General features: G+C 34.8%; 1 protein-coding gene across 1 annotated transcript in view; it reads right to left on the bottom strand.

Moving 5' to 3' along the window:
• Positions 1-24,704, bottom strand: part of Itga4 (integrin subunit alpha 4) — a 75,168-nt gene that overhangs the window by 33,874 nt on the left and 16,590 nt on the right. Inside the window, 13 exon segments of the mRNA XM_047544793.1 lie at positions 4,101-4,255; positions 7,431-7,585; positions 7,959-8,004; positions 8,575-8,665; positions 9,859-9,953; positions 15,611-15,722; positions 19,138-19,275; positions 19,363-19,425; positions 20,127-20,212; positions 21,440-21,569; positions 22,781-22,848; positions 24,119-24,248; positions 24,340-24,446. Of these exon segments, the coding sequence (XP_047400749.1) occupies positions 4,101-4,255; positions 7,431-7,585; positions 7,959-8,004; positions 8,575-8,665; positions 9,859-9,953; positions 15,611-15,722; positions 19,138-19,275; positions 19,363-19,425; positions 20,127-20,212; positions 21,440-21,569; positions 22,781-22,848; positions 24,119-24,248; positions 24,340-24,446 (1,376 nt within the window).

Below are 24,704 nucleotides of genomic sequence, written 5' to 3'. Positions count from 1 at the left end.
TGGGAATATACATGACAGTGGAATCTTACATAACTTTCCTATGTACACATATGAATACACCACAATGAATCTCAACATCGTGTATATCCATAAGACTGAAATCTAATTAAATAATATGTACTCCATGTTTACAAAAATATGACTAAATATGCTACTTTCATGTATAACTAAAAAGAACAAATAAAAATTTTTAAAAATTCAAAGCTCAGTATAATTGTAAGCAACTAAACCACAATGAGTTTTTTCTTAATTCGTTGTATAGTATAATTATAGAAAATAGTGGATTCATTGTGATATATTCATATAAGCACATAACATAATTTGGTCAACTCCATTGCCCTTCCTCCCCTCACCCCAATCTCCATCCTCTACTCTCTAGGTATTCCTTCTACTTTCATGAAAATTCCTTCTTTACCTTAACTCTCTCTACCTTGCATGTGAAGAACACATAGATGGCCCTTGACTTTGAGTCTGACTTACTGCACTTAACATGATGCTCTCCAGCTCCATCCATATACTGGCCAAAGGCATATCATTCATCTTTATGACTATATAAAACTTCCATAATGGAGTTTAAGCAAAAAAATTTTTTTTAAATCAGTTTCTTCTTTCATTTCTACTTTATGAGGAACAAATTTTGACCATTCGTGTAAAATAATCCTATTTGTTACTGCTTTAATTATGAGTAGATGATAAAATAAATGTGCCTGCCAACCAGATAAATGAACACATAGGTCCAGAAAAATAACATACCAGAAAATTTACATGCTAGTGATATAGATACTTATTAGATTATTTAAACTGTCACTTGTTTTCCAGAAGTTCTAACATGACACTAGAGAATATGTGATTTAAAGAAGGATTTAATAAAAGTGCAAGTTTTATGAGATCTGGTGTGTTTTTTTTTAACAGTCAAATTCTCCATCATCAAATAACACAATGGATTTTTTAAAAAAATATGAGTTGAAAGGCTTCTATTTGCATGAAATAGTCAAAGAATTGTGAACAAAATATTTTTAAAAATCAATCTTTTTCTTACACCTTCAAGTCTCCAAGGACTTTTATGTATTGTATCATTTATCTTTCCAGTCCCCTTCCCTTAATTAGCTGATCATTTGGGGATTGGGGGTGGCACTGGGTGACTCTCCAATTCAACTACTTTCCTATATTCTCACCCCCTTGATGTCTTCTTTCCTCTTTATCCTGATTAAAGGTCATGACCCCAAATATAACTATTCTCTCATATATTCCCTCAACACATTTGTCCCTCACTTGCTTCCTTCTCCTGGCAAAACCACAGCTCTGGCTAATTCAAACTCTTATCTACTCCCAGTGTGATGGGAAAGAAAGCCTAGTCATACCGACCAGCCACTGTGACCATGAGTTCAGCACCATCAGACAACCATACCATTCTCCCAGACTGTGTCTTCTTCCCATGCTCCAAACGCCACATCCCTCTCCCTACACAAGATGATGGCTTTGCTTCTCACTTCAATGACAGTGTGAGAGCTTCCACCCCTTACCTCCACATCTGTCCAGCATTTGCTGGCACATACGTGGGAACAGGCATGTGTCCATGTAGATAGCCAGTCTCTGACTTTGTGCAGTCGACCTCAACCCTCTTCCCTTTCAAGAATTTGTTCCAACTACTCTTCCATGTCACTCCCATCACAAAATTTTCACCCCACTGGAGCCTGTCCATTGGCACAAACATGTGACTTTTCCTCTCTTAAAAGGAAAGAATAAGAAAGGCTTTTCACTCCACTTGCTTTGTTCCACTACTGACTCCCAACCCCACTTCTTGATCACCTTTAGAGCAAAACTTTATGAGAGAATAGCATGAAATTTCTTTCTAACCCCTTTTCTTCTTTCTGCCTGCTACCCCTCTGAAATGCTTATATTCTAATCACCCAAAGTACCGACATCGCTAAACCCAGTGAGTTCTCAGGCCTCATCTTATCCTATCAAGCAGCAGCACTGAAAATGCCATCATGCCCTCCTCCTCTATTTTATTCTCTTCGCTTCCATTTACTTTTTTGTCATGTTATTGTCCCATCTCACTAGACTTAACCCCTTAGAGATAATAATCTTTTTATGTTTCATTCACTGACAATATGTACTGTGACACACTGTAGGTTTTTAGTAAATATCTATAAAATCAAGTGAATATGCAAGTTGACCTTAACTGGGGCAATCATAAGTAAAGCTTGCCCAACCAGAAAGCAGGGACTCCTCTGGCAGTTGGGGGTTGGGGCCCAAGCGTATGATTAGCAAACACCACCTTGTTTCACTATGAGAGGTGCTGAGTTAAAATGCATAGTGGACATGTTTTGTGGAACACAGAAACCACCCAGTAAAACTGACCACTATCCAACTTCTTTTTCTAATACTATTGGGAAGATAGAAGAATCCAGGTAGCCATCCTGTGCTTTCATCTACAGAAGCCCAGGTATTCCTCCTGCCTGGGCTGCCATGTTGGCAGAGGTGGGAAAGCATGACTCCTGACAGGTGCACACTCTCCTGGGTAGCAGCTAGAGCTCCTTATAGAACTTGACACTGGGGTAGCTGTGTCTCTGGTTCCTACTTCCTCCCTGGGTTTGCTGCAAATGAAAGGGTTGAAGTAGACTTTTTGTCTTTCTACACAGAGGTTTTAAAAGTATTCCAAGCAAAGACAAGGAAATGTAGGAAGAGGAAATGATACTAGAAGAAACACATATTTTTAAGTCCTTGCTTAGTACTAATACCAGTACTAAGTGCTATTGTCTAACATTCACAACATAGCCCCTAAGCAATGACTGATCTTGTCTCTTTCAAACCTATCATAATACTATATGTGCCACAAAATGGAGAAATCTCTGGTAAGTTATAATTTCTACTACAAATTCATGATGAAGAAGGTGTAAAATATGGATTATTCCTTATTCATATGAACAATGCCCAAGAAACATAGGGCTGAATAAACCAGAGTCAACTAGCTGCCATTTATACAACTCGGCACAATGTATATTTTTGTGAACATTTAAAGTTGACCCTTTAATCACCTTTTAAAATGGTCTCGGTGGTTGTCTCTAAAATTGACTAATGTTAAGTAAATTACATCTATGAAGGAATAAAAAAAAAAAAAAAAACCCTCTCCTACCATATAAATGATGGTTACATTAATATCATTCTGTACTTTTGGCTCTGAACCATCTAATAGCTCTTTTCTAGTAAAACAACAAAAACCATTAAGGGAAATGAGGAAATAGCATGGGGATTACTGCTGTTAGTACTGCATAGTGTATTGGAGTCTTGATGCTTGTTTGCATTTGCTTGGAATAAGTATCCAAGGGAAAATTAAGTTCTAAGCTGAGGCTACTATTTGAAATCCCAGAAAGAGCTCTGGGGAATAGTTTGGCTTTGGGGGAACAATAGATTTTCTGATGAAGTACACCATTCCCTAATGAAAAAGACTGGGCACTGCTTCATATGCTAAAATTTGACCAATGTGAGAAGCGTGATGATCAGTTTGGGAATGAGTGTTTTAATAAAAGAAACATGAAATCGGCTGTGCTTTGGCAAGACATACCCCAAACCATCATGAGAGCTGTCATCCTGGCCCACAGATGATCCCTACCGTGCCACAACTGTGCAAATTCCCACTGACACCACTGACAAAGCTGGCGTGGAGACAGGGGCATAATCCAAAAGCAGTCGTGCTGGATTCTGCTTTGCTGGAGTCATAAGAAAAGTAAACCACTTCTCCACCTCCCCCACCCCTAAAAACCTGCCACTGAACAGATCTGGGGCTCTGCAGAACTACTCTGTACATTTCTCAGCAAGTGGATCAACAGGGATGGGAACATAGCAATTGCAGAAGGAAAAAGGCAAATATTTCAAAATAATGACATGGTGTGATAAATGTGACATAAAGATGCTGCAAAAAGTGGACTTTGAATCATCTAGGTTGGGACTAATACTTTTACTGGAACAACAGACCACAGCTCAGGAGGGGATAGCATTTGCTTTTTACTGTATTTTATAAGAAGATACCAATGCAATAGATCTTTACTGTACCGACAGTTTTGAAGTTTACATATTCATTAATAAAAAATAATTACCCGCATAAATGCTTGATGTGTCCTGCAATTAGCTCTTTTGCTCGATACTTGAATGCTTCCTGTGATCAAGTCAGAAGTTCCATTAGCAGAGAAGTAAAATCGAGATGGAGACTCTGCCTTTCTATTCACATCCAAACTCATGTTATAAAACAAAACTGTGAAAACATGGCAAGAATTGCAATCAGTTTAAGGAAATATCTGAATACAATTATTGTTTTTGAGGAAAAAGTCAAAGTTGTATAAAATACTGGTAGTACTTTAAATTTTCTTCATTGGATAGCTTTTTCAAAATTAAACAAATATGAAAGGGACAACTAAAAATATAAATTTCAAAAAATCGCTTCCATAAAAACATTTTGTAAACTTCTCTCTAGGTTTCTATTATTAACAATATCAGTTTCTTTAGTTATTTGCTTATTCCTCCTATTTATAAAAGTTTCAAAAGTATAATACCAAAGTTGTTATTAATAGTAAAAGTGAGTAAAACTTCTGGATTATCTTCCATCCATTATTTCCTGAATTTATAAGTGAAATCTTTGCAAAGTAAGCTAAATTTAGTAGTCTGCTAAGATGTCACTTATTACATAGGAACAATAATTCTTAAGTGACATTTTAAAGAACTTATATAATTCCTGAAATGTTCATTTATACTTAGGAATAATTTACTCTTCTAGAAAGATTGCACCTACTTATTTCAAGGGAACATAAGCATTAGCTCTATATTACTCTTATACATTTCAAATCAAATTTTCAACCATCCTTTTATTTAAGAAATAATAAAGTACAAGTCAAATGACTTTAAAATTACAATTAAAGATACAATAACTCAAAGAAAAAAAAGAGAGCTGCAATTGAAATAGCTATCTACAAATTCATCTCCCAGAGTTCAGACAAAAAAGCAAATGAAAAAGCCAAGAATAAAAACCTACTACTAGTAAGAGGCAAAATGCCCTGGATTTATTAAAGATGCTTACAATGTGAATTATCTGCCCAAAGGAATCATTTATGACAATTATAAAGCAGGATTCTGCAACAGTGCTATAATTATTTATGAGTTTCATGTACTTATTTTCAATCTTTTTTTATTATTTTTTTTTAATTTTACAGACTGCATTTTGATTCATTGTACATAGATGGGTTACAACTTTTCATTTCTATGGTTGTGCACAATGTAGGTTCATACCATTCATGTAATCATACATGTACTACCTGGTACAATAGAATTGGTGGTACAGGAAGCACTGATTTTGCGTCAGGGAAATAGCCCTATCCATTCAATGTACTTCTTTCAGATAATCTATCAGCTTGTCTATGTTAATGTATAGTTCGCTCGGGGCCATGCTCTGAAGGGGCCAGTTCTTCAATCAATAAGCATATGAAGGCTTTGCACACTGTCTTGATAGTGAAGCTCTAGCCAGGATTCTTCCAGACCACTATTTAAAATGAGTCTGGTGAAGTAGAGATACCAGGCTTATTCTGTACATTTTATATGCTAACTCAGATGGAGATCTCTAGCATATATTCATAGTTGGTTCTTTAAATGTTTGCAGCCCTTGGTGATAATTGTATGATAGTGGCCTGAAGGGCCATAAGTACAATCGCCACAGGTCTCATGTGGATCAGAACTTCTGTGAATTATTAATATTCAAATGAAGAACCCAGGAATGCTTGTCTTCCATCATGGGTTGTTTCCACTAGCAGTTACTCAAACACTACCTTAAATATAACATAATAAGGGACATTCATTTGCTGAAAAAATGTAATACTTACAAAATCACACACATATATATATATATATATATATATATTTTTTTTTTTTTTTTTTTTTTTTTGGGGGGATTAATCACAATTTTGGATGAATCATATTGATAGGTGGCAGGCAGACATGAGCAGTTGGTACCAGAGGCTGACAGGATGGTTCTGTGAACTGGGCCTGTGGTGCTGACTCCCACATGAAGGGTAACTTGGCTGAGGCCACTCTGCTCTGCCTGACTGAAGTCAACAGGACAGGCTACATTCCTAAGCAAACCACCTGTTTTCTGCAGGGAAAGGCAGGCTCAAAGGCTCCTCCCTGCTGATAGGAACACAAGGTGCTCTACAGGGGTACTTTTGGGACCTTCACAGACCAGATTCCAATACTCAGGGAGACAGGATAATTAGGAGCAAAGTCCCTACAACCAAAGAATCTGTAAGAACAAGTTTCAATTAGAATTGGTCAGCATGGGGCAGGTGACCCAGGCTTGAATCTTTAGTATGCCATTATAACAGTAAATCTCCCCTCCATGAGATAGGACCATGCACAGTGGGAACTTGAAAGTCTATTGCAATCCTGTTGTCAGTCAAAAGTCAAAAGGTACATCTGGGCAAGACTCTCTGGAAACTTCCCTGAGACCCCCAATTAAACAGTAGGACAGGAGAAGCCACCAACTCTCTTCCCTCTAAAAGGACTCTTTCTCTTTCAAGAGTGATCCCTTTTTTCCTTTTGCTGTCCCTTCCAAAAAATTTATGCCACCTACTCTAAACAATTTGTGTGAAATCCTTCCTGCATGATCACAAAGAACTCATGAGAAGGATATCCATCAGTGTTTGCTCTGGTGTTATGGACAGCTTTGATCTGCAAGAATATCAGTGCCACTTTCTTCAGAGCTGGTAATTAAAAGTTGTCTGTATATGTATACATATGTGTGTGTGTGTGTGTGTGTGTGTGTGTGTGTGTGTAAATGTGCGTGGTTCTCAGAAGTAGATGGTGCCAGTAAATCATTAAGATATCTCTATTTACAGATTTATCAATTTAGCAATTACAATCAGGGTCTAGACTAGATAAGCTTCTTCAACTTTTCAAATAGGACAGATTAAAAAAGGAAACTTCTCCCTCTTGGTCCTGCCAGCTTAAGCCAACTCCAGGTTTTAAAGAGTTCAGTAGGGTAGGGGATATAGCTCAGTGGTAGAGCACTTGCAAGACACTCATGAGGCTGAGTTTGATCCTTGGTACCAAAACATAAGGATCTCAGTAAACCAGAGGAGCTATAATGACGTTCCTTCAATCCTAGAGGGATTTCACAGAGTAAGTTCAGAGGGTTTACTTTTAACTAGTATAGTAAGTGACACTCTTGTTTTGCTTCTTGCCATAACTTGTAAACAACTATAGCCTTTTCAATATGCCCAATTCTTGTTTAGAGCAACTCAAGAATCCAGCAAGATAGGTGCACAACAATTGCTGCTTTCACGAAGACCTCCACAGTGAACAGAGTGAGGACCCTAGAGATAACTGCAATGTTAATGAGTGAACTGCGCATACTGTCAGGCATTGATTCTGTGAGCTACACATACCAATGTAACCTGGAACTTCTTTGCCCTTATATGAGAAACAGAGTGTTAGATCCATGCACACAGAGGGCAATCCATTTTCAACACAGTCAAATTTCGTTCTGTTTACTGACTCAGGGTGGCTTAAAGATGCTTCAACAATCACAACAGGTCTTGTCCTAAGAAGGAAATAAAATTAGCAATTTTAATTGCAGAATTATTTTTCCTTAAGAAGATAATTGTACTTGTTGTCAGTTTTCATTGACTAATCATTAATCTGTTCTACTAACAGTATGTGTGTATGTACTCAACTCAACTTCTGTGCACAGATCAAGAGAAATTTTCATTTAAATGTCTGAAAACACTGACTTTGATGATTTGTTTAATTATATCTATGCAAGATGGAAAACAAACCCTAAAGTTCAATAATTAAATTTCAGGATACCAAAAAGAGCATCATGAGGCCACTACCACTGCTGTTTTTAAAAACTATCTCCCATCATTTACAATTAAGCCCAATTGTCATTAAGCAGTGAAATGTATCCACCTTACCTTAGCAACACAGCAGAATCAGACCGAAATGCACCAACTGCCACATCTGGAGGATAACAAACAGCCACCCAGATTAATGACTGTCATTACTCAAAGAGACTTACTTTTCAGCCATAAATACTTAACTGCACATCACCTTTTGACTTTATCAAAACACTATTTACAGAAAATTAATTAGAAAAGACATGCAAGCACCTTAAGATTCATTGTACATTTACCTGAATCTATTTACTCAAAATAGCATTCATCTCTTCCTAATAAAACAAACCTTAAGACATAAACTTATAAAGATACACATGTAAAAAATTTGATTTTGGGACCACAAATATTCATCCAGAAATTTCTTTTCACAATTGTATGCTTGATTGATTTTAATGGGTATTTCATTTTTTCAAGATCAAGGAATGTAATATTAAGGAACTAACAGGTTAAAGCTGAGGAATTACTTGATTATTTCTGGCCCATCCTTGAATTCAAGGAAATTTTAAAAACACAGGAAAAAATATCAGTAAATAAAAAATCAGAAAGTCTTCCATAACAGTTCTACATATTCACAAAGCAGCATCCACAACATAACTTATTCCAGTTTTTAAAATATGGTAAATTTTATACTTACCCATGTATCCATTATTATCTGCATCAATTTGTCCTGATATAGACTGTCCAAACATACTTAATGATTTGCTGATTTGAAGTCCTTCAATTCTCTGAAAAATAGGCAAGTTGCATGGAAAATAGTTTTTGAATACCTATTATTCCAGAGAAGCAATAGATTAGCTAAATAATGAGGTTTTCCCAGACAAGTCCTGGCACATTGGCTAACAAATGCAATCTAGTTAAATGCTTGTAGGAGAGGCAAAATTTTCCAGCTTGAAATGGGCAGTTGACATCTATATTGTCATCTATATTTTAAAATTAAAATTCTTGGAGAAAAAGGAAAAAATTATGTAGCACAGATTTTTCCAAAACAGTTTTTACTCCATCTCCTCAAGTCTTTTTTCAGGTTCTGTATTTACTTCTTTAACGAACACAATAGCTAAACAAGTTATTTGGAAAATAAAATGTCTATAATCACGTAGTGGAGCCTACTACTCTGCCACACGATGAAAGGTTACTTATGAAGTCAGATTGCTCCCTAGCATTTAAGAAGAACAGACCAAGTGAGTTATCTGCCTTCTATTCCATATCTAATTCACATCCAGATAGGATTTAGAAATATCAGGCTGCTATTCCAACTAAGAAAAATCAGGATCTGTTCCTAGGTAAGTACATATTATTCAGGTTAAAAATACAGAACTACATGCCCATTTTTGACAAATCAAACCTAAGAGTACTAGCTAATGTTTCCATAAAAATGTCTTTGGAGAAACTTTTCTTCTCTGCATGTGAATGTAGTCTTTTTCTATGCAGTGAAGTGCCCTGATTTTTCAAGATATAAAAGTGAGATTAGAGTTCAACCATGACAGTATATTAAAATGCTATCATCTTACTACTCTACACTGAAAGAAACACAGTATCATATGCATGTTCATCTCCCTGTGCAATATTCATGAAATATGAGGCGGTTAGTCACAAGGAAAGACAGTTAATCAAACCCAGAGGGGCATGTTTCAGAATAGTGTGAACACAAACTTGGTGAAACTCAGAAAGAAACCTTTAATAGACTAAAGACAGTTAGAATAGAAGTGAACTAGAATTCTTATTTATGGCAAAAATGACTTTAACAAAGTTATTAATCCCTTACAATAAGACCTTTTATAATTAGTATAAGAAAATGGTGAAATAAATGTTAAGCATTTGAAAGAATAAAGGTAAGAAAAATAAGTCTACAAAAACACTGGAAAATGTTTGGGGCATTTTGTCACCAGCTGCCTCTTCCTGAACACAGAAGTGTCTTTACCTGTGAGAAGCTTGGTGAGATCCCGTCTACCCGGCCATTGTAAATGTAAATAGCACCTCGCAAGTCATCTTCTTGTGGAGCACCAATAGCAACATCTATTCAAGGATGGAAACAGTGGAAAAATAAGTTCTTGAAACAAAGGATTATCTTTGAAAACTAACATTCATGATCCTCAATTCATGAATAAGAAATCTCTCTCTTAGAAAAACTAACACTAACACTCTTCTCCAAAAACAAAAACACAAACAACAACAACAACAACAAAAAGTGACATCATGATAATGTACAGGGTTACACAGAGTAGTCTATACATGGAGGAAAGCAGAGTAGACAGATCGAGACACACTATTCGCACGGAGGCCGAGTATGTGCACGAGAGACCCCAGGGGCCCAACCAGCTACATTGCTGTGCCAGTTTCTGCTCCTTTGTCAGCCTCCATGTCTTATTTCCCCACCTAAAGAATGGGATCATCATGAAAGTCATGCTATAAACGCACAAAACTTGTGTCAAGTACTTAGAATAACATCTAGTATGTAAGAAGTTGTTATATCCTATAAATATTATAATCACAAAATCAAAACTTCTAAGTTTTATTTGTAAAATGACTTTAAATTAATTAGAATTCCATTGAAAGTGATTAAGGTGTATGTCTGGAATATCCATGTATATACAGGATTTCAGTAAATGGATTTGTGCTATAAAATAATGACTGCATCTCCTTTATGAGCTTACTGAGATTCGCATCAGATTGTGACACCTGAGAACAAGTTTGATCAACTGATAAGACCCAAGAAAAAACAATTGACATAATTGTTTATATGCTATAAATAAATAGCAGAAAGGAGAAAATGATCAGTTCCAAGAGCATTTCATTACTTTATCAAGCATGCAGTCTGCTTGAGTTTACTATATACTTAAATGCAGTTTTTAATTGCTCTAATTGAAATCTAAAGTACAGAAGTTTGTTTTCATGATATTACTTATTGTCCATCAAATAAAAAAACCTTTCTAACAATTAGAATGGTAATTTTTTACTGTTTCAACGGGAATAGAAACAGCTTGATATGTAACTATGTTAAATACTTTACATTTTAAAATGCAAAAGCTTTTCTATTTTCATCTACAAAGAAATGGTAGGAACTGATATTTATTTTTTTAGACCTTGCTAAAACTGGCCTCTTTGATTAGTGTGAACTATTTTAAACCTTTGATATACAAATACACCAAATAATTTATTCATTCATTGGACAAACTATTGAGCACCTACTGTATTCCAGGCAGCACAGGAAAAAAGGAACTCAGTCTACTGGTGAGAACAAGTAAAAATACAACAATAACACAGTATACAGGAAGACAGTGGTGGACATTAGGAAAAGGCTACTCATAGATGAAGATGCCCAGATGAGATTTAAGAATTGGTAGGTCACAGCTAGGCTAAGAAAAGGGAAAATGCAGTTTAACAGGAGGAAAATTTCTCTGCACACAAGACAGGTGAGCAAGAGGCATCATGGTACACATGAAGAATGGCAATTGGTTTGGAAGACCTGGAGTCACACTAGCACAGACTAAATGCATACAGGAACTCAGTCGGGGAAAAGAAGAGAAAGAGGAGGAAAACAGGAGGGAGGCAAAGGGAAAGGCTGGGGAGGAGTACCTCTGGTTACAGCAGTTTCATTAGTCAGGGGCTGGGTTTTAATTCCAGCATGTGGCCTAATGCCATAAATAGAAATCTATATGTGGATTTATGACCACCATATAAGGAAAAATAATAAGCCTGCTTTACAAAGAGGTGATACAGAAATTCTTCCAGGATCAGTTATTAGCACTAGTGATCTAAATTAAGGCAAATATCCTTGAAAGAATACAGACAGGCCTTTTCAACTGAGGTATACAAAAAGTCCAGGTCAATTTTTCTTTCTGTGCAGAGGACATTTGGGGATGTTAAATTTGTGGTTAATAGAGATTCATATTCTTACTTCCTAGGATTACACATAGATATGATATATAATGCACTGAAGTTTTAGCTTTTATTAAAGAAATGATAAAACAGTTGAAGTATATGCAATACATAACCAAATGTTTTTCCATGCCTTTGCAACTCTATTTGGACACATATACAGAATATTGAGATGTTTGACAACTGGTTTTGCTTTACATCTAAACATTTATATGGTTGGTATAAACCATAGCAATTACTAGTATGAACATAATCAACTTATATCGTGTCTGCAACGCAGATATGGTGCTGGGGATTTACACATATTTACTCAATTAACTCTCAGAGTAACAATATCAGATAATGATCCCCACTTTACAGTGACACGGAGGCACCAAGTGTAACTTGCTCAAGTTTAGGGCTAGGAGGTGGTGCGGTGGGGACTGAAATCTGCAGTCTGGCTCCAGAGCCTGCTCTCCAGCACCACAATACAGTCATCTATAATAGATGTGAGCCCCAATGTTTCCTTTCTTGGCACCTGTTTTTGCTCTGTATCAAAGCAGTGCTCAATAAAAGATGTGATAATATACCAATATTTATTTCAGAGGCACATAAAATAGTAACATAATATCTTATAATTAGAGAATCTTAATGTGTTTCTACTCTAAAAATACTCAAACACATAGTCTTGAAGTCAGATAATGAGTATCAAGGTGAAGAAAAAAAACAAACTCTAACCAATAAGTATTTTTGCCAAAATCTATTTAGCTTATACCATCCAAAATGCTATCTGCCTGTTAGTCATGTAAGTCATTAGTCAGTCTATCCATCTATGTACCTCCTTACTCCACAACTTTTTATTTTTGATTTGAGTTTTACAATCTACTTTCCAAATTGACTAATCATCTCCTTAGAAAATGGCTCATTTTGCTTTTCTAAGGAAATGAGATCATCTGACATTTTTCCTTTTAAAGAACAACACAAAAATTATATGACAAATGTCAAAATAACAGCTTTGCTATGCAAAGCATCACGAAGTTTTGCATAAGGGGCATTAAGTGTGATTTATACCTAGTACTAGAGAAGAAAGAAAAAAGAATAGGTGGGGTATTCATTCCCTGTCTACACAGTCTCACAATCCCAACCATGAACACAAAAGATCTGTACCTACCTGAGAAAAATAAAATAGAAGATGGGGCAAATAATGGGGAAACACAATAAGAAAAGCTTAGAGTTGGAGACATAGCTCAGTGAAGAGTGCTTGCCTAGTATATGTGAGGCCCCAGGTTCAATCCCTGGGACCTGCAGAACAATTTTAAAAAAGAAAGATAACATGTAGATGCTCTGTTGTGTCACCAAGAAGATGTAGTAGAAGGGAATTAAGACCTTAATGAAGAGCTAGTGTTCTCGCTAGCCTGACCCTACTTCCAAGTCACTGCAAAACTGACCCTACTTCCAAATCACCATGGTCTTGCTAATATTTAAAATGTAGAAAATTGTTACTTATGGGCAATATAGAAAATAAAATTACAAGTGTACTAAGTAGAAAAAATCATGAGTTGTTATAAACATTCACTGAAGTATAAGGATAAATGCATTGTGAATTATAAATGGGATTACAAATGAAATTATAAACAGCACACAAATGTGCAGAAATATTACAATTGCTTAAATAACAGTCTTTCAGACATAGAAGCAATCTGTAGGAGTGGAAGGCTGAGGGCTCTTGGAAACAAGTGCCATCTGAAATCTTGCCTCTCATACACAGGGTGAAAACCTGCACCATCCCCAGAAGGTCCCCTCATGAATCCTCTTCCTAAGTCTCACCAATAGAACTTTGTGCTTCATACCACTTGGAAATTGGAACTTTCTCAGGTACTAGGGTGAATGTGAAGGGAAATTTGCTTACTGTCCATAACGGTTTTCTAACTCTGATAAGAATATAAGTTTATCATTGAGATTTTAATGCACATAATTTCTCATGTACATGCATATTTATTTTAGGATATTCAAAACGGGAACTGACCTTCCTTGAATATATCAATTAAAACAAGATGTAGAGGAATCACAACTTAGTATTTCCTAAATGATGTGTTTTTAAAAGAATCATTATCTCATGATACATATGAAATAGTAAGGTGCATAAACATGGTATTATCTATAGATTTTTATTAGGTAATATCCTTAAATTCACCACAAATAAGATTTATTTTTATGTCTTATTTTCATTCGATTATATAACTATAAAAAGGTGCCAATATTGCCTTTTCATTCATATGGCACATCTCCAACACTGTGCTCAATAACTAATTTTTTGGAGAAGAATGCATTTTATACATTTAAAGTAGCATTTTGCTATAAGAAGAAATTAAGGAGGTAAGTATACAGCACTCCCTCATTTATTTTTAGTATCCAAGTTTTAGCCTCATATACCAAATACTGTCAATGACTACATCAAAAAGACTCAATTCTGAGCCCTGAAAATACGTATTGGTTTACTCTGGGAGACTTTACATTCTCCTATCAAACTCATTCATCATTATATGCACAATTTTTACAGGCTTGGTCACAACTCAGTACTAGAGTGAAAAAAGCAAAGTAGAGGCAGGTGCCTGTATTTTGCCACATAATTATCACACATTTTAGGCCAAATTTTTCACAAAAAAAGTGGGGTATGACCATTATGTGAAGCTTTTAAAAAATTGAGCCAGGATTTTTAATAAAAATCATTTATTACTAACGTGTCTTTGGTGCAAGATTAGGATGCACAGAATACTCAAGAATGTACATTAATGTGCCAGTGATGATTATGCAGTGCAATATGGTATTACAACAACAGGGCTGATGTACTGGGTAACATGACAGTTAAGACAGTATAATCGATTATTGAGATACCTCAGTATCAGTTGGGAAACAGTTATTGTCCCCAAGCCTCCCAATTGCCCCTCACCACTGTTCAGAACTCTTTTCTGGAATTCCCCAAATCCTACCACAAGGCAGCAGCTGAGCAAGAAATACCCAGCACAGCAGAGTCTTCCAAGATCTGCTCCAGCTTGCAGCCAGGATCTGCTGGGTTTGGTTGGTGTCTTTACTGCATGAGTGTTAAATACCATGGCCTAATGGATTTATGATACAAATTTTCCCCCCACATTTTATTTCTGAAATCAGGATTTTTCTTAAAATAGAAAAATGGTAGGTGTCTTAGTTTAACAGTCAGCATTTTTCAGGGGTACCTAAAATAATAATGCAACTTATAATCAATGGTGCCTTAGAATCAATGAAGTATTTTAAATATCATCATTGTTTATTATTATAATTTTATTCTTACAGATTGCATTTTGATTCACTGTACACAAATGGGGTACAACTTTTCATTTCTAAGGTTGTGCACAATGTAGATTCACACCATCCATGTAATCATACAGGCATATAGGGTAATAGTGTCTGTCTCATTCCACCATCTTTCATATCTGCACCCCCTCCTCCCTCTCATTTCCCTCCACGTAATCTAAAGTTCCTCCTTTCTTCTTTAACCCCCACCCCCTCTTATTAGGGAAAACATTTGGCCTTTGTTTTTCTGGGATTGGCTTATTTCACTTAGCATGATATATCATCATTGTTAATGGTAAAGATCAATAACTGACAATTGAGAAGAGGTCAGATGAAATACTAAGAAGGAAAAGAAAAAACTTAGCATACCAATCTGGCTCCATTTTTCAGTAGGAAGGCAAACACTACAATACTTTAATCATATTCCATTTCATGAACCATTTGAAAAGTGGAAATCAAATACCAAATTAGATACTTTTAATTACCTTCAAATCCATCATTATCAATGTCGCCAAGATTAACTATGGATTCCCCAAATCTTGAAGCATATTTGTCACTCCCAATGAGCACTGTTTCCATTTCATTCATTACTGCTCCCTAGATAGGAAGGGAGAGAAAGGTGTCATCGTAACACTCCCTGACAACTTTACACATGATTTACTGCTGTAATTGGATATGGATTTTTTCCTAATGTGTCAAACAAGTTGGACAAACTACAGACTGAGCTTTAGTACACACATCTCAGTTCAATTCAATAAATATTTATTGAGTATGTCAACACATATAATAGTATGATTAGAGCTCAGAGGACATAAAAAAAATTGTCAAACTCATGATCCCTAGCTTTGGAAATTCAATAATCATTTTGATAATTCAATTTAACAAATATTTATTGAACTCTTACTAAAGGCAATGCACTGTGCAGAGTGAACAGGTGAAAGAGGACAAGCAGTGTGTGTATAAAACTGTCTCTTCCTAAGAAGCTCACAGTTATAGGGAGGGCTTAGCACAGCATGTAAATGACTTGGAAGTACAAACTGCTTTGCAATAGCAAGAAGCCAAGAAAAAGCACTTAATTGAAGTGAGCACAGAATGTTAATAATGAGCAGAAAGGAAAGAAGAGATTTCATAAAAATAATGGCAAGCAAGGTATCTATCCATATAAAGGCATAAATTTGATATTCAGAAAAAAATATCAGTAAAACCCAAATTCCAAAGGACTTGGCTATAACGAATGGTTAATGAACAGTATAATGAATGAGACAAAAAAAGTCAGATTTCAACCTGACAGTATAGAAATTTGATTATGTAGGAAAATTCACTCTTAGAGTAGCAAATGATAGGAAGCCACTGGAAGATTTCCAAGTACATGGTTCAAGTTGACCTTTGGAACCTTATCCCAGCAGCGATGGAGCATGGATTGGTCAATTGATGTCTCTGAATTTTGAAAATGAGTTATTACAGTAACACATGTAATAATGTTGTAATAATGAGCTGTTGCAATAACAGCTACTAGTCCTCTTGCAAACTCTGATCATCTCAGTCCCTTGTGTTCAAGGAAAAAAAAAATGCACCACTCATCATAAATCCTTTCCTCTTCTCAAACAAATCTATTAGTCATTCCCTAAGCACATGTAATCTTCCCCTTGTGATGTGTCCTTCACCTTTCAGTTTCTAAGTGAAAAATTCCTTTCCTTGTCTTGCTCAAATATTACTTCCTCTGTGAAGCCCAGGGAATCACTTGTTCCACCTTGTTTGTACTTACAACCTGCCATTTACCATGTTGCATTCAACTCAGTTTATCTAACATTTAATGTTCTCATCAGATCCTGTGGTCCTGGCATCAGGATTAAGATTATTCTCAGCTCTTTTCAAGGTCTTTGTTATATTCCAGACATAAATGTCATTTATTGTATTCTAAATGAACCAAGAGGATGGAATCATCTCTATAGATGCAATGGATGACATCAAAGCAGTGAGTGATTAAATCAGAGGAGTGAGGGATGAAACTGTTTGCTCCTGGGAATGTTAAGTTACAGAGAAGGGAGAGAAAGGAGAGGGGGCTCCAGGGAGGACAGGTAAGGTACAGACAAAAGACAATGCAGTTCTGAAACAACTGTAATCCTTAAGTATTCTCCAATCACAGACAGCAGGGACCAAGAGTTCTCTGGAGACACCCAAGAGCTATTTTAGTAGAAGCTGGTGGAAGCCAGAGTCATTCAAGTATCATTCTTTCTCCAGTTCATTCAAAAATAATTTTGGAGCACCTACTTGACCAGGACTCTTCCAGACTCTGAGGAAACAGCCATAAATAAAGACAGACAAATCCTCTCCACATAATGTCTATACTCCAGTGAACAGACAATAGCAAACCAGATAAATAAATATATTATGCTACTTACTGGTTATTGCCACTTCAGACAAAGAAAAAGGAGGATAGATGGTAACAAAGGAAGGCTCATTTACACCAGAGGATTTAAAAGTCAAATCCAATTACTAAACTAATCCCAGTGTTCAGCAGTGGGACCTCCAGGTAAGAGGGTAGCCCAGTGGGCAGAGCTCCTCCCTTGCTCTCTAAGGAAAAAAGCTCTGATTTTATTTTTCATACTGAGTTTATTTAAAATCTCAATGGGAAAAGAGTTCCTATGCTACTTTGTTTTAGGAATATTGAGCTAGTGTTTAAATTCTCCTCAAATAGTTATAAAGAGAGATATTTGCAGCATGAACATGTACTGGGCATAAGGAAGACCATTTCTGGATATGTAAAATGTCTATGGAAGAAAAATTGTCAGAGTCAATGAGTTCTAATGACCACTGTGTACATGGGATGTCTTTACTATTAAATTTAGGTTTAAACACAGCCTATGAAATCCCTGTGCATCATGTCCGTACTCTGTATTTAGAGTTCTGAGATTCTCCCAACTTTATAAGGCTAGAGTGTCTGCTTTCAAATTATACAGAGCTCAGTCTATGCTTAGAATAGGAACTTATTAAGTGCTGTGAAACCATTGATTAAACAAGGGTACAAGTACCTTCTTGAAACTGATTTTACTTTTTTGAATCCTGACTGAAAGACAATGTGCCCTAAGAAATGAACCAATTTTCTCACAAGCCTGTGCTTGTTTTCAAATCAAAGCAACAGGCCAAGAAGATCCCATTAAGGCCCTATCAATTCTTTGTTTTGATTTAATGTCAAGAAGCAAAGCTGGCAAGATAAGACCAGCAGTACTCTTTAAAATGAAACATCAAGTCAACAGTTTCTATTCTAACACACTGCCTATGATTTAAAATTTAACCATAGTCACCAATCACCTATTAAAATAATATCTCCACTTTGGAATAAATCATGTCAATTTCAAATTCTTATCAATAATATTATCTACATGCATTGTGCATTTACATTGTATCAAAACATCTTATTTCTATTTGTTTTTGAATCAAGAAATGGAGAACTTTTAATTCTTTATCTTCTGTTTCCAGTAATATTTTATAATATATTGAATTAAAAAAACCTTAGCTATAGAACTATTTAAAAATCCACATTCTGAAGGCTATATAAATAACAGAATGAATCAAACACCATTACTCTAAGTAAATGTATGATTACACAAATGGTAAGCCTCTACTTCATGTACAACCAGAGAAACAAGTTGTACCCCATTTGTTTACAATAAAAAAAGAATTAAAAAATAAAATAAAAATAAAAATCATTCTTTTGAATTAGATTTGTGTCAAAAATAAAACTAAATGAAATTCCAAGTACTACAGTGTGTTCACTGTGAATGTAAAAATTTCATACCAAATTATGTCATATTTTGGGGTATCCAAATGAATTAGTCACCCGTTCAGCACCATGTCCCATTTCTGTTTTAGACAGCATCAGTATATTAGAATTTACTTTTGTCAATAAAATTAGGCTAAGAATCCACAATCTTAAAATCTTGGAACAAGAAGAGTTTCAGTTTCAGTGATAATTCCCAAGAGGCTTCTAGTTGTGGGCAATCAGACATACCAAACCAGAGTTGAGGTATACGAACACTCTTCCTTCTTCCCTGATGACACTCTGCATTGGTGCTCCCACGAGGAGGTCTGAGAAGCCATCTGCATTGAGGTCCACAGCACAGACAGACGCTCCAAAATATGAGCCAAGCTGTCTCAAAGTAAACCATACCCAGTCACTGAGATAAAGCAGGTACTTACAAAAGCCCCTGGAATACCAAAGGTAGAGATATATTACCTTTTTACCTTTCATTTCATGTAAGATATGTAGTTCTTTTGCATCAATGCTGAATATATATGCCTGCAATTGGAGAAAGAATTAGGAAAGTTTATGTTAACATCAAAGTTTCTTAAAAAAAAAAAAACTTATTCCTCTGTGATCAGAGAGCAGTTCTCATAACATGTAGTTGTTCAAAGATAAAAAAAAATGTATTAAAATTGTTATAACAACATTTTAGTGACAATAAAGTTTTAGAAGTCCACTTTCACATTAATATGCCTCACTTACAAAAATGATCCTCTCAGAAATTATCTTACTAGTCCCCTAGAGGGTACAGGAAGTATCTTTACCTCACTGTTCAAAAATAAGGCTCCAAAAAGCTGGATGAGCAATATTCACATAGTTATGAAGCAAAAATGAGAACCAAAATAACATTTTCTTCTTTCTAGTCTTACCATAGAACAGGTAGCTGACTCCATTTCTTTTTGATAAATGTTAACCAGTAAATGTATTCCCTGGACAGTTTTCAAGAATTTTATATTACAAACTATTTACTTATAAGAAAAGTCTCATTAAACTTATATAATTTTTCTGAAAGATTTTCTGCTGTATTTCTTCTAAAACCATAACTCTTTCCCAAATCCCACTAATACAATATACTGTTAATCATTTCTAATCTTTCATTCCTGAGAAGTTTTACAGTTCTTCGCTTAATAGTATATTGTCTCACACAATTCAGCTGTAGCTTTGTAAAGAAATAAAGATAGAAATGGAAATCTTACTTTACCAATCTGCTCATGTTGAGGGGCTCCTCCAACTACCTCAGTAGTATGCCGACTCCGAAAGTGACCAGCTCCAACCGAGTATCCTTCAAGAAAGGGGAGAAAGTAAGAGGATCATCATTTACTGTGGTTTAAATATACCCTAATTGTGATTGGAGAATTAAATGAGACTGAATTCAAAACAACTACATTAAGTAGAGCATTAAGAAGGCTTAGCATAATACTGGAAGCTGTCATTTTAAATAAATGTTTTAAGCAGTTTTGATATATGTGTTATGAAACTAACAATGCAGTTTGTATTTCCAAGTCCTAGAAGTTGAAAATAGTATTTTCATATTTGGTTTGTTAGTCTCTGTATAAAATCAGAGATCAGCTTCTAGGATTATAGCTGAAATACTGGAGAGTATATAAAACATTTTAAGTTTGAATAAAAATCTTCCTAAATTTCAGTTTTTGCCATGAAATCTCCCTACTGTGATGGATTTATATACTAAAGGTAAAATATTTTTATGTGATAAAAGGCATAATATCAAATTGCATTTCTTATAATACTTCATGATATACTTCAGTCAAAAGAAAATGTCAAATTGTCAGTGAACTCCTATTTGAGTGGGAAAGTTACTGCTTGTTTTATTGTAATTATTTTCAAGTATAAACTGCTCAAATTTGAAGCATATACAGTTTAAGCAAATCTATTTTCTGAGAAACTACAGGAAAAACATTTGTTAACATCAGAACATTTTCTGTTTCTACAGAAATATAGATGATAAACTGTCATACCACTAACTGATGAAATAATAATGAGGGGGGCACAATGATAAAAATAGTTAATTTCTGGGAAATATCTAAGAACTCATGTAAGGCAAAGGTTAAAGAGCAGTTTTTAGATGATGCTTCATGATGTCACCCCTTATCCAAAACACGGGTGACAATACCATTGGCTTTCATTTGGTCTTTCAAGGAACTGTTTTCACATTTTCATAGTTGCGTTTACGTGAGTTTACTCAGGTATAGGTCTTACAAAATGTTTCTGGGACACAGTGTGCACTCAGCAGAACCATCTTTCTGATCACTTTATCTCATAACAGTACAAGTCTGTTTCCAAATTGAATTGCGGAGTCACTTAGACTAGAGCCAGGAGTTGTAGTCTAAGAACTCTAATGTGACAACTGAAGTCACAAATGTTAATATAAAATATTAAGTTAACTAAAGTTTCATAAATCATATCCTTAAAAGAGTTTCTGAACAATTTTCCTTATTTGAAATTACTAGAAACTTAAGGTATAGATAGAGTTTGTCAATTTTCACAGTACCTAAATAACTTCCAAATTTTACTTGATTGTCTTTGTCTAAAAATGCCTTGTATTTATTTGTAGTTATATTGTAGATAAAAAGAGAGCCAGTCCAATAAGATGATCCTGGGGCTCCCATCACAATTAAATCCTATAAGAAAAAAAAACAATTTATCATCACTTAAAAGTTAAATGTTACCACCCAAAACCTCCTCCAGATACACATTTTAAGAGTGAAGAGAATATATTTTTAGAACAAATTTCTGAAATATGAACATTTTATGAAAAATATCAGAAGAAAATCAAAAAAGCTAACAAACTTCCACCTAAAAGAATTTCAGAGAAGAAACTCTGAAACTCTTACTTCACATTTATCAGTGGGTTTTAAAAATCAAAGGTAGAATCACCGAACACTAAAGTAAGCTTTGGAGAGAAAGGTAATGTGGTTTCTGCTAAAGAAAATCAAACAATTCATTTGTGCTCATTACGAAGAAAATCATGTGCTGCCAGCGAATAAAAGCAGACTTAATTTATTTCAATTTGCAAAAGAACACTGATGATTTCCTTCACAATGTTGGCTTAGGAAATAGGGTCCACTGGAGTTTGGGACATATTATAAACAGGAATTCAAATTCCAACAGAAGGAAGGAGGACCTTGTCTGGCACAGTATGAAACACGCAGTGATCAAATTGATATAACATATTTCTAGATTTCACAAACAATCCTGAACTTTAAAAAGTCAATTTACATATAAATGAAAGAAAGCAGTATAAGCATTTTAAATAGCTAACATTTCTATAAATTGCTAGCCCAAAACTTGGGTCTCCACAGAGTCAGAAAACATTCGTGAATTCATAATGGATTTTAAGAGAAACTGGGAGAGTTGAGGGTGAAATACAACTCTGACCTATCATGGAATACCCTCAAGTTTTAGAAGGAAAATAAGAGTTTGGGTATATATCTGATTTAAGAGGACAATATTAAACTCTTAAATTTTCTAATTATCATTTTAAAGAAAAACCTGTAATCACACTTCTTTCCCTCTTAACTAGTATTTAAATATGTGGATACTTTTAATACCTAAGTGAACAAAACAAATAACTATTGCTACTTTTGATTTCCATTAAATTCTAAGAGAAATTAATATTCTTTACTGTGGATTCTAATTGGTTTTTGTGTTATATTCATCTATTTCCTCAAAATATTGAGCAGCAAAAATCAATTTGTAATACTCATAAATTTAAGAGACATTATTTAGATGTTACACAATTTTTACTTCAAAGTCTTACATTCCTCAAACTTTCAGAAGAATTAAGGATCTATAAGTAATCATTCATAATAGGTAATTTTTAAATTATTACCTCTGCATAAAAACTAGATATTCCAGCTTGACATGATGCAAAATTTTCTCCAAATTTTTTTACATAATCTAAAATGAGAGACAAAACAATTCAGTATTACATTTTAAAATAAAAATATAATCCTCTATAATTTTTTCTTGGAAATATACCTTTTAAATTCTGTATTGCATACTATCTCATTAAAACTAATAGTAGTTAATTTAAAAATCTCATAACCCTTTTAATAATCTTCAAAATATCACCATGAAATGGCAATAGAAACCTATCTCCCTGTGCTTCCTCTTCAAGGGCAGAAGATGCAGCATGTTTAAAAGTATAAATCATAACAGACATCAGAGGATAATAAACATATAGAAACTTAGACTGAGTTGTACAATAGAGAATATTTACCTTTTATTTTATTGTATCCATAAGTACAATAGAAATATTTATAATATGAAGTTCTACATGATATCAAATTCCAGGAAGAAGATTCCAAATATTATCAGAATCAATAACTGAAATAAGTACTTGGCCTAATAAGTTCTGCCAGTTAATATCAATTTTCTTTAGATGCAATTTTTGGTTTTGTTTATTTAGTTAGAAAAATTGGAAATTAGCATTCATAGGTATTTCTTGGTTTTGTAAAGATGTATTTTTAGAGTTTTAGTTTTGTTGCAAATATCATTTTAAGAGTCTCATGCTCTACCGACTAAGCTAGTCTGGCACCTGCAGATATCATTTTAAATGGTTTGTTGACATTCACTCCTCACTTTGTGCCCCACAGTTGTGTTTATATCCTAGTTCTGTATGTAAAAATACCTATAAGATAGAAATCCCATGGGAAAGATCTTTCTCCTACTGTCTCAAGGAATACATATGGAGGAAAAACAAAAAAAAAGAAACGGTGAGTGAGAAAGAAATTCTTACACTTATACTTTGAATTCTTTTGATGACTGCTGGAAGCTAGAGGTAAAGCAAGAAACGATTCTTTTTTCTTTCTAACCAGATTTTAAAAATGCAATTTCATGATTTAAAGTATTCTATATTTGCTGGGCATTAGAATCACTTATACTGAATTAAAAATAAATTTAGTGCAGAAGTGGGCAATTACCAATTAGCTTCCATCATTTTCCAAATTGAACTGTAGAATTTCTATTTCTAAAATCAAAAAGTGCATTTTTTGAAAACAAATGCTACCTGCAATTGGATAAAGTAAAGGAATACTCCGAACAGTTTAAAACACACAACTCAAAGACTTCCATCTTCCTTGCTAAACTTCCAAATCTGAAAATTTTTTTAAAAAAAAGTGGCACCCTTATTTCTCTTTATCTACTTGATATCAAAATCATGCCTCACCTTGGTAACAAGGAGTCATTCTCTTACTCAGTTCTGTTCGTAAATTAGAAGGCATTCCATAGCAAATGCCAGTGGGGAGCTTATTTTCATTCTTGATGTAAAATACATTTTTCCATCTATGCCCACAAGTCTGGTAAAATAAAAGTAGAACAAATGGTGTGAAAACAGCACCCACAATATCTGATTTCAGAATTGATCAGTGGGCCAGTTTTAATACCTACCACGATGGATCCATTATCTCCTGGCTGTCTGGAAAGTGTAACCCCCAACCACTGATTGTCTCTCTCTTCCAAACAAGTCTTTCCACAGGGTTCTCCATGAGGGCTACCTAGTGTTTAAATAGGAGTTTTTCCATCAATTGTCTTAAAAACAATGTTATTGTACAAGAGCAGAGACAATAAATGAAGACACCCATCCCCAACATTTTCCCTCCAGCTTCTTCTTTCTTGTCTTATAATCAGTGCACAGTTTGGGGGTGAATGTGAGTGAACTCTGCCAACATATCATTCTCTCGAACAAGAGGGAATTGTAAAAATTACCTCCAATTGGGAGGAGGGAAAAGACAGGGAGAAAATGCAGAATGAAT

The sequence above is a fragment of the Sciurus carolinensis genome, chromosome 3, assembly GCF_902686445.1.
Source record: "Sciurus carolinensis chromosome 3, mSciCar1.2, whole genome shotgun sequence".
Lineage (NCBI taxonomy): Eukaryota > Metazoa > Chordata > Mammalia > Rodentia > Sciuridae > Sciurus > Sciurus carolinensis.
The sequence above is the reverse complement of the archived record's forward strand: the minus strand, read 5'-3'. Positions and strand labels throughout refer to the sequence as shown.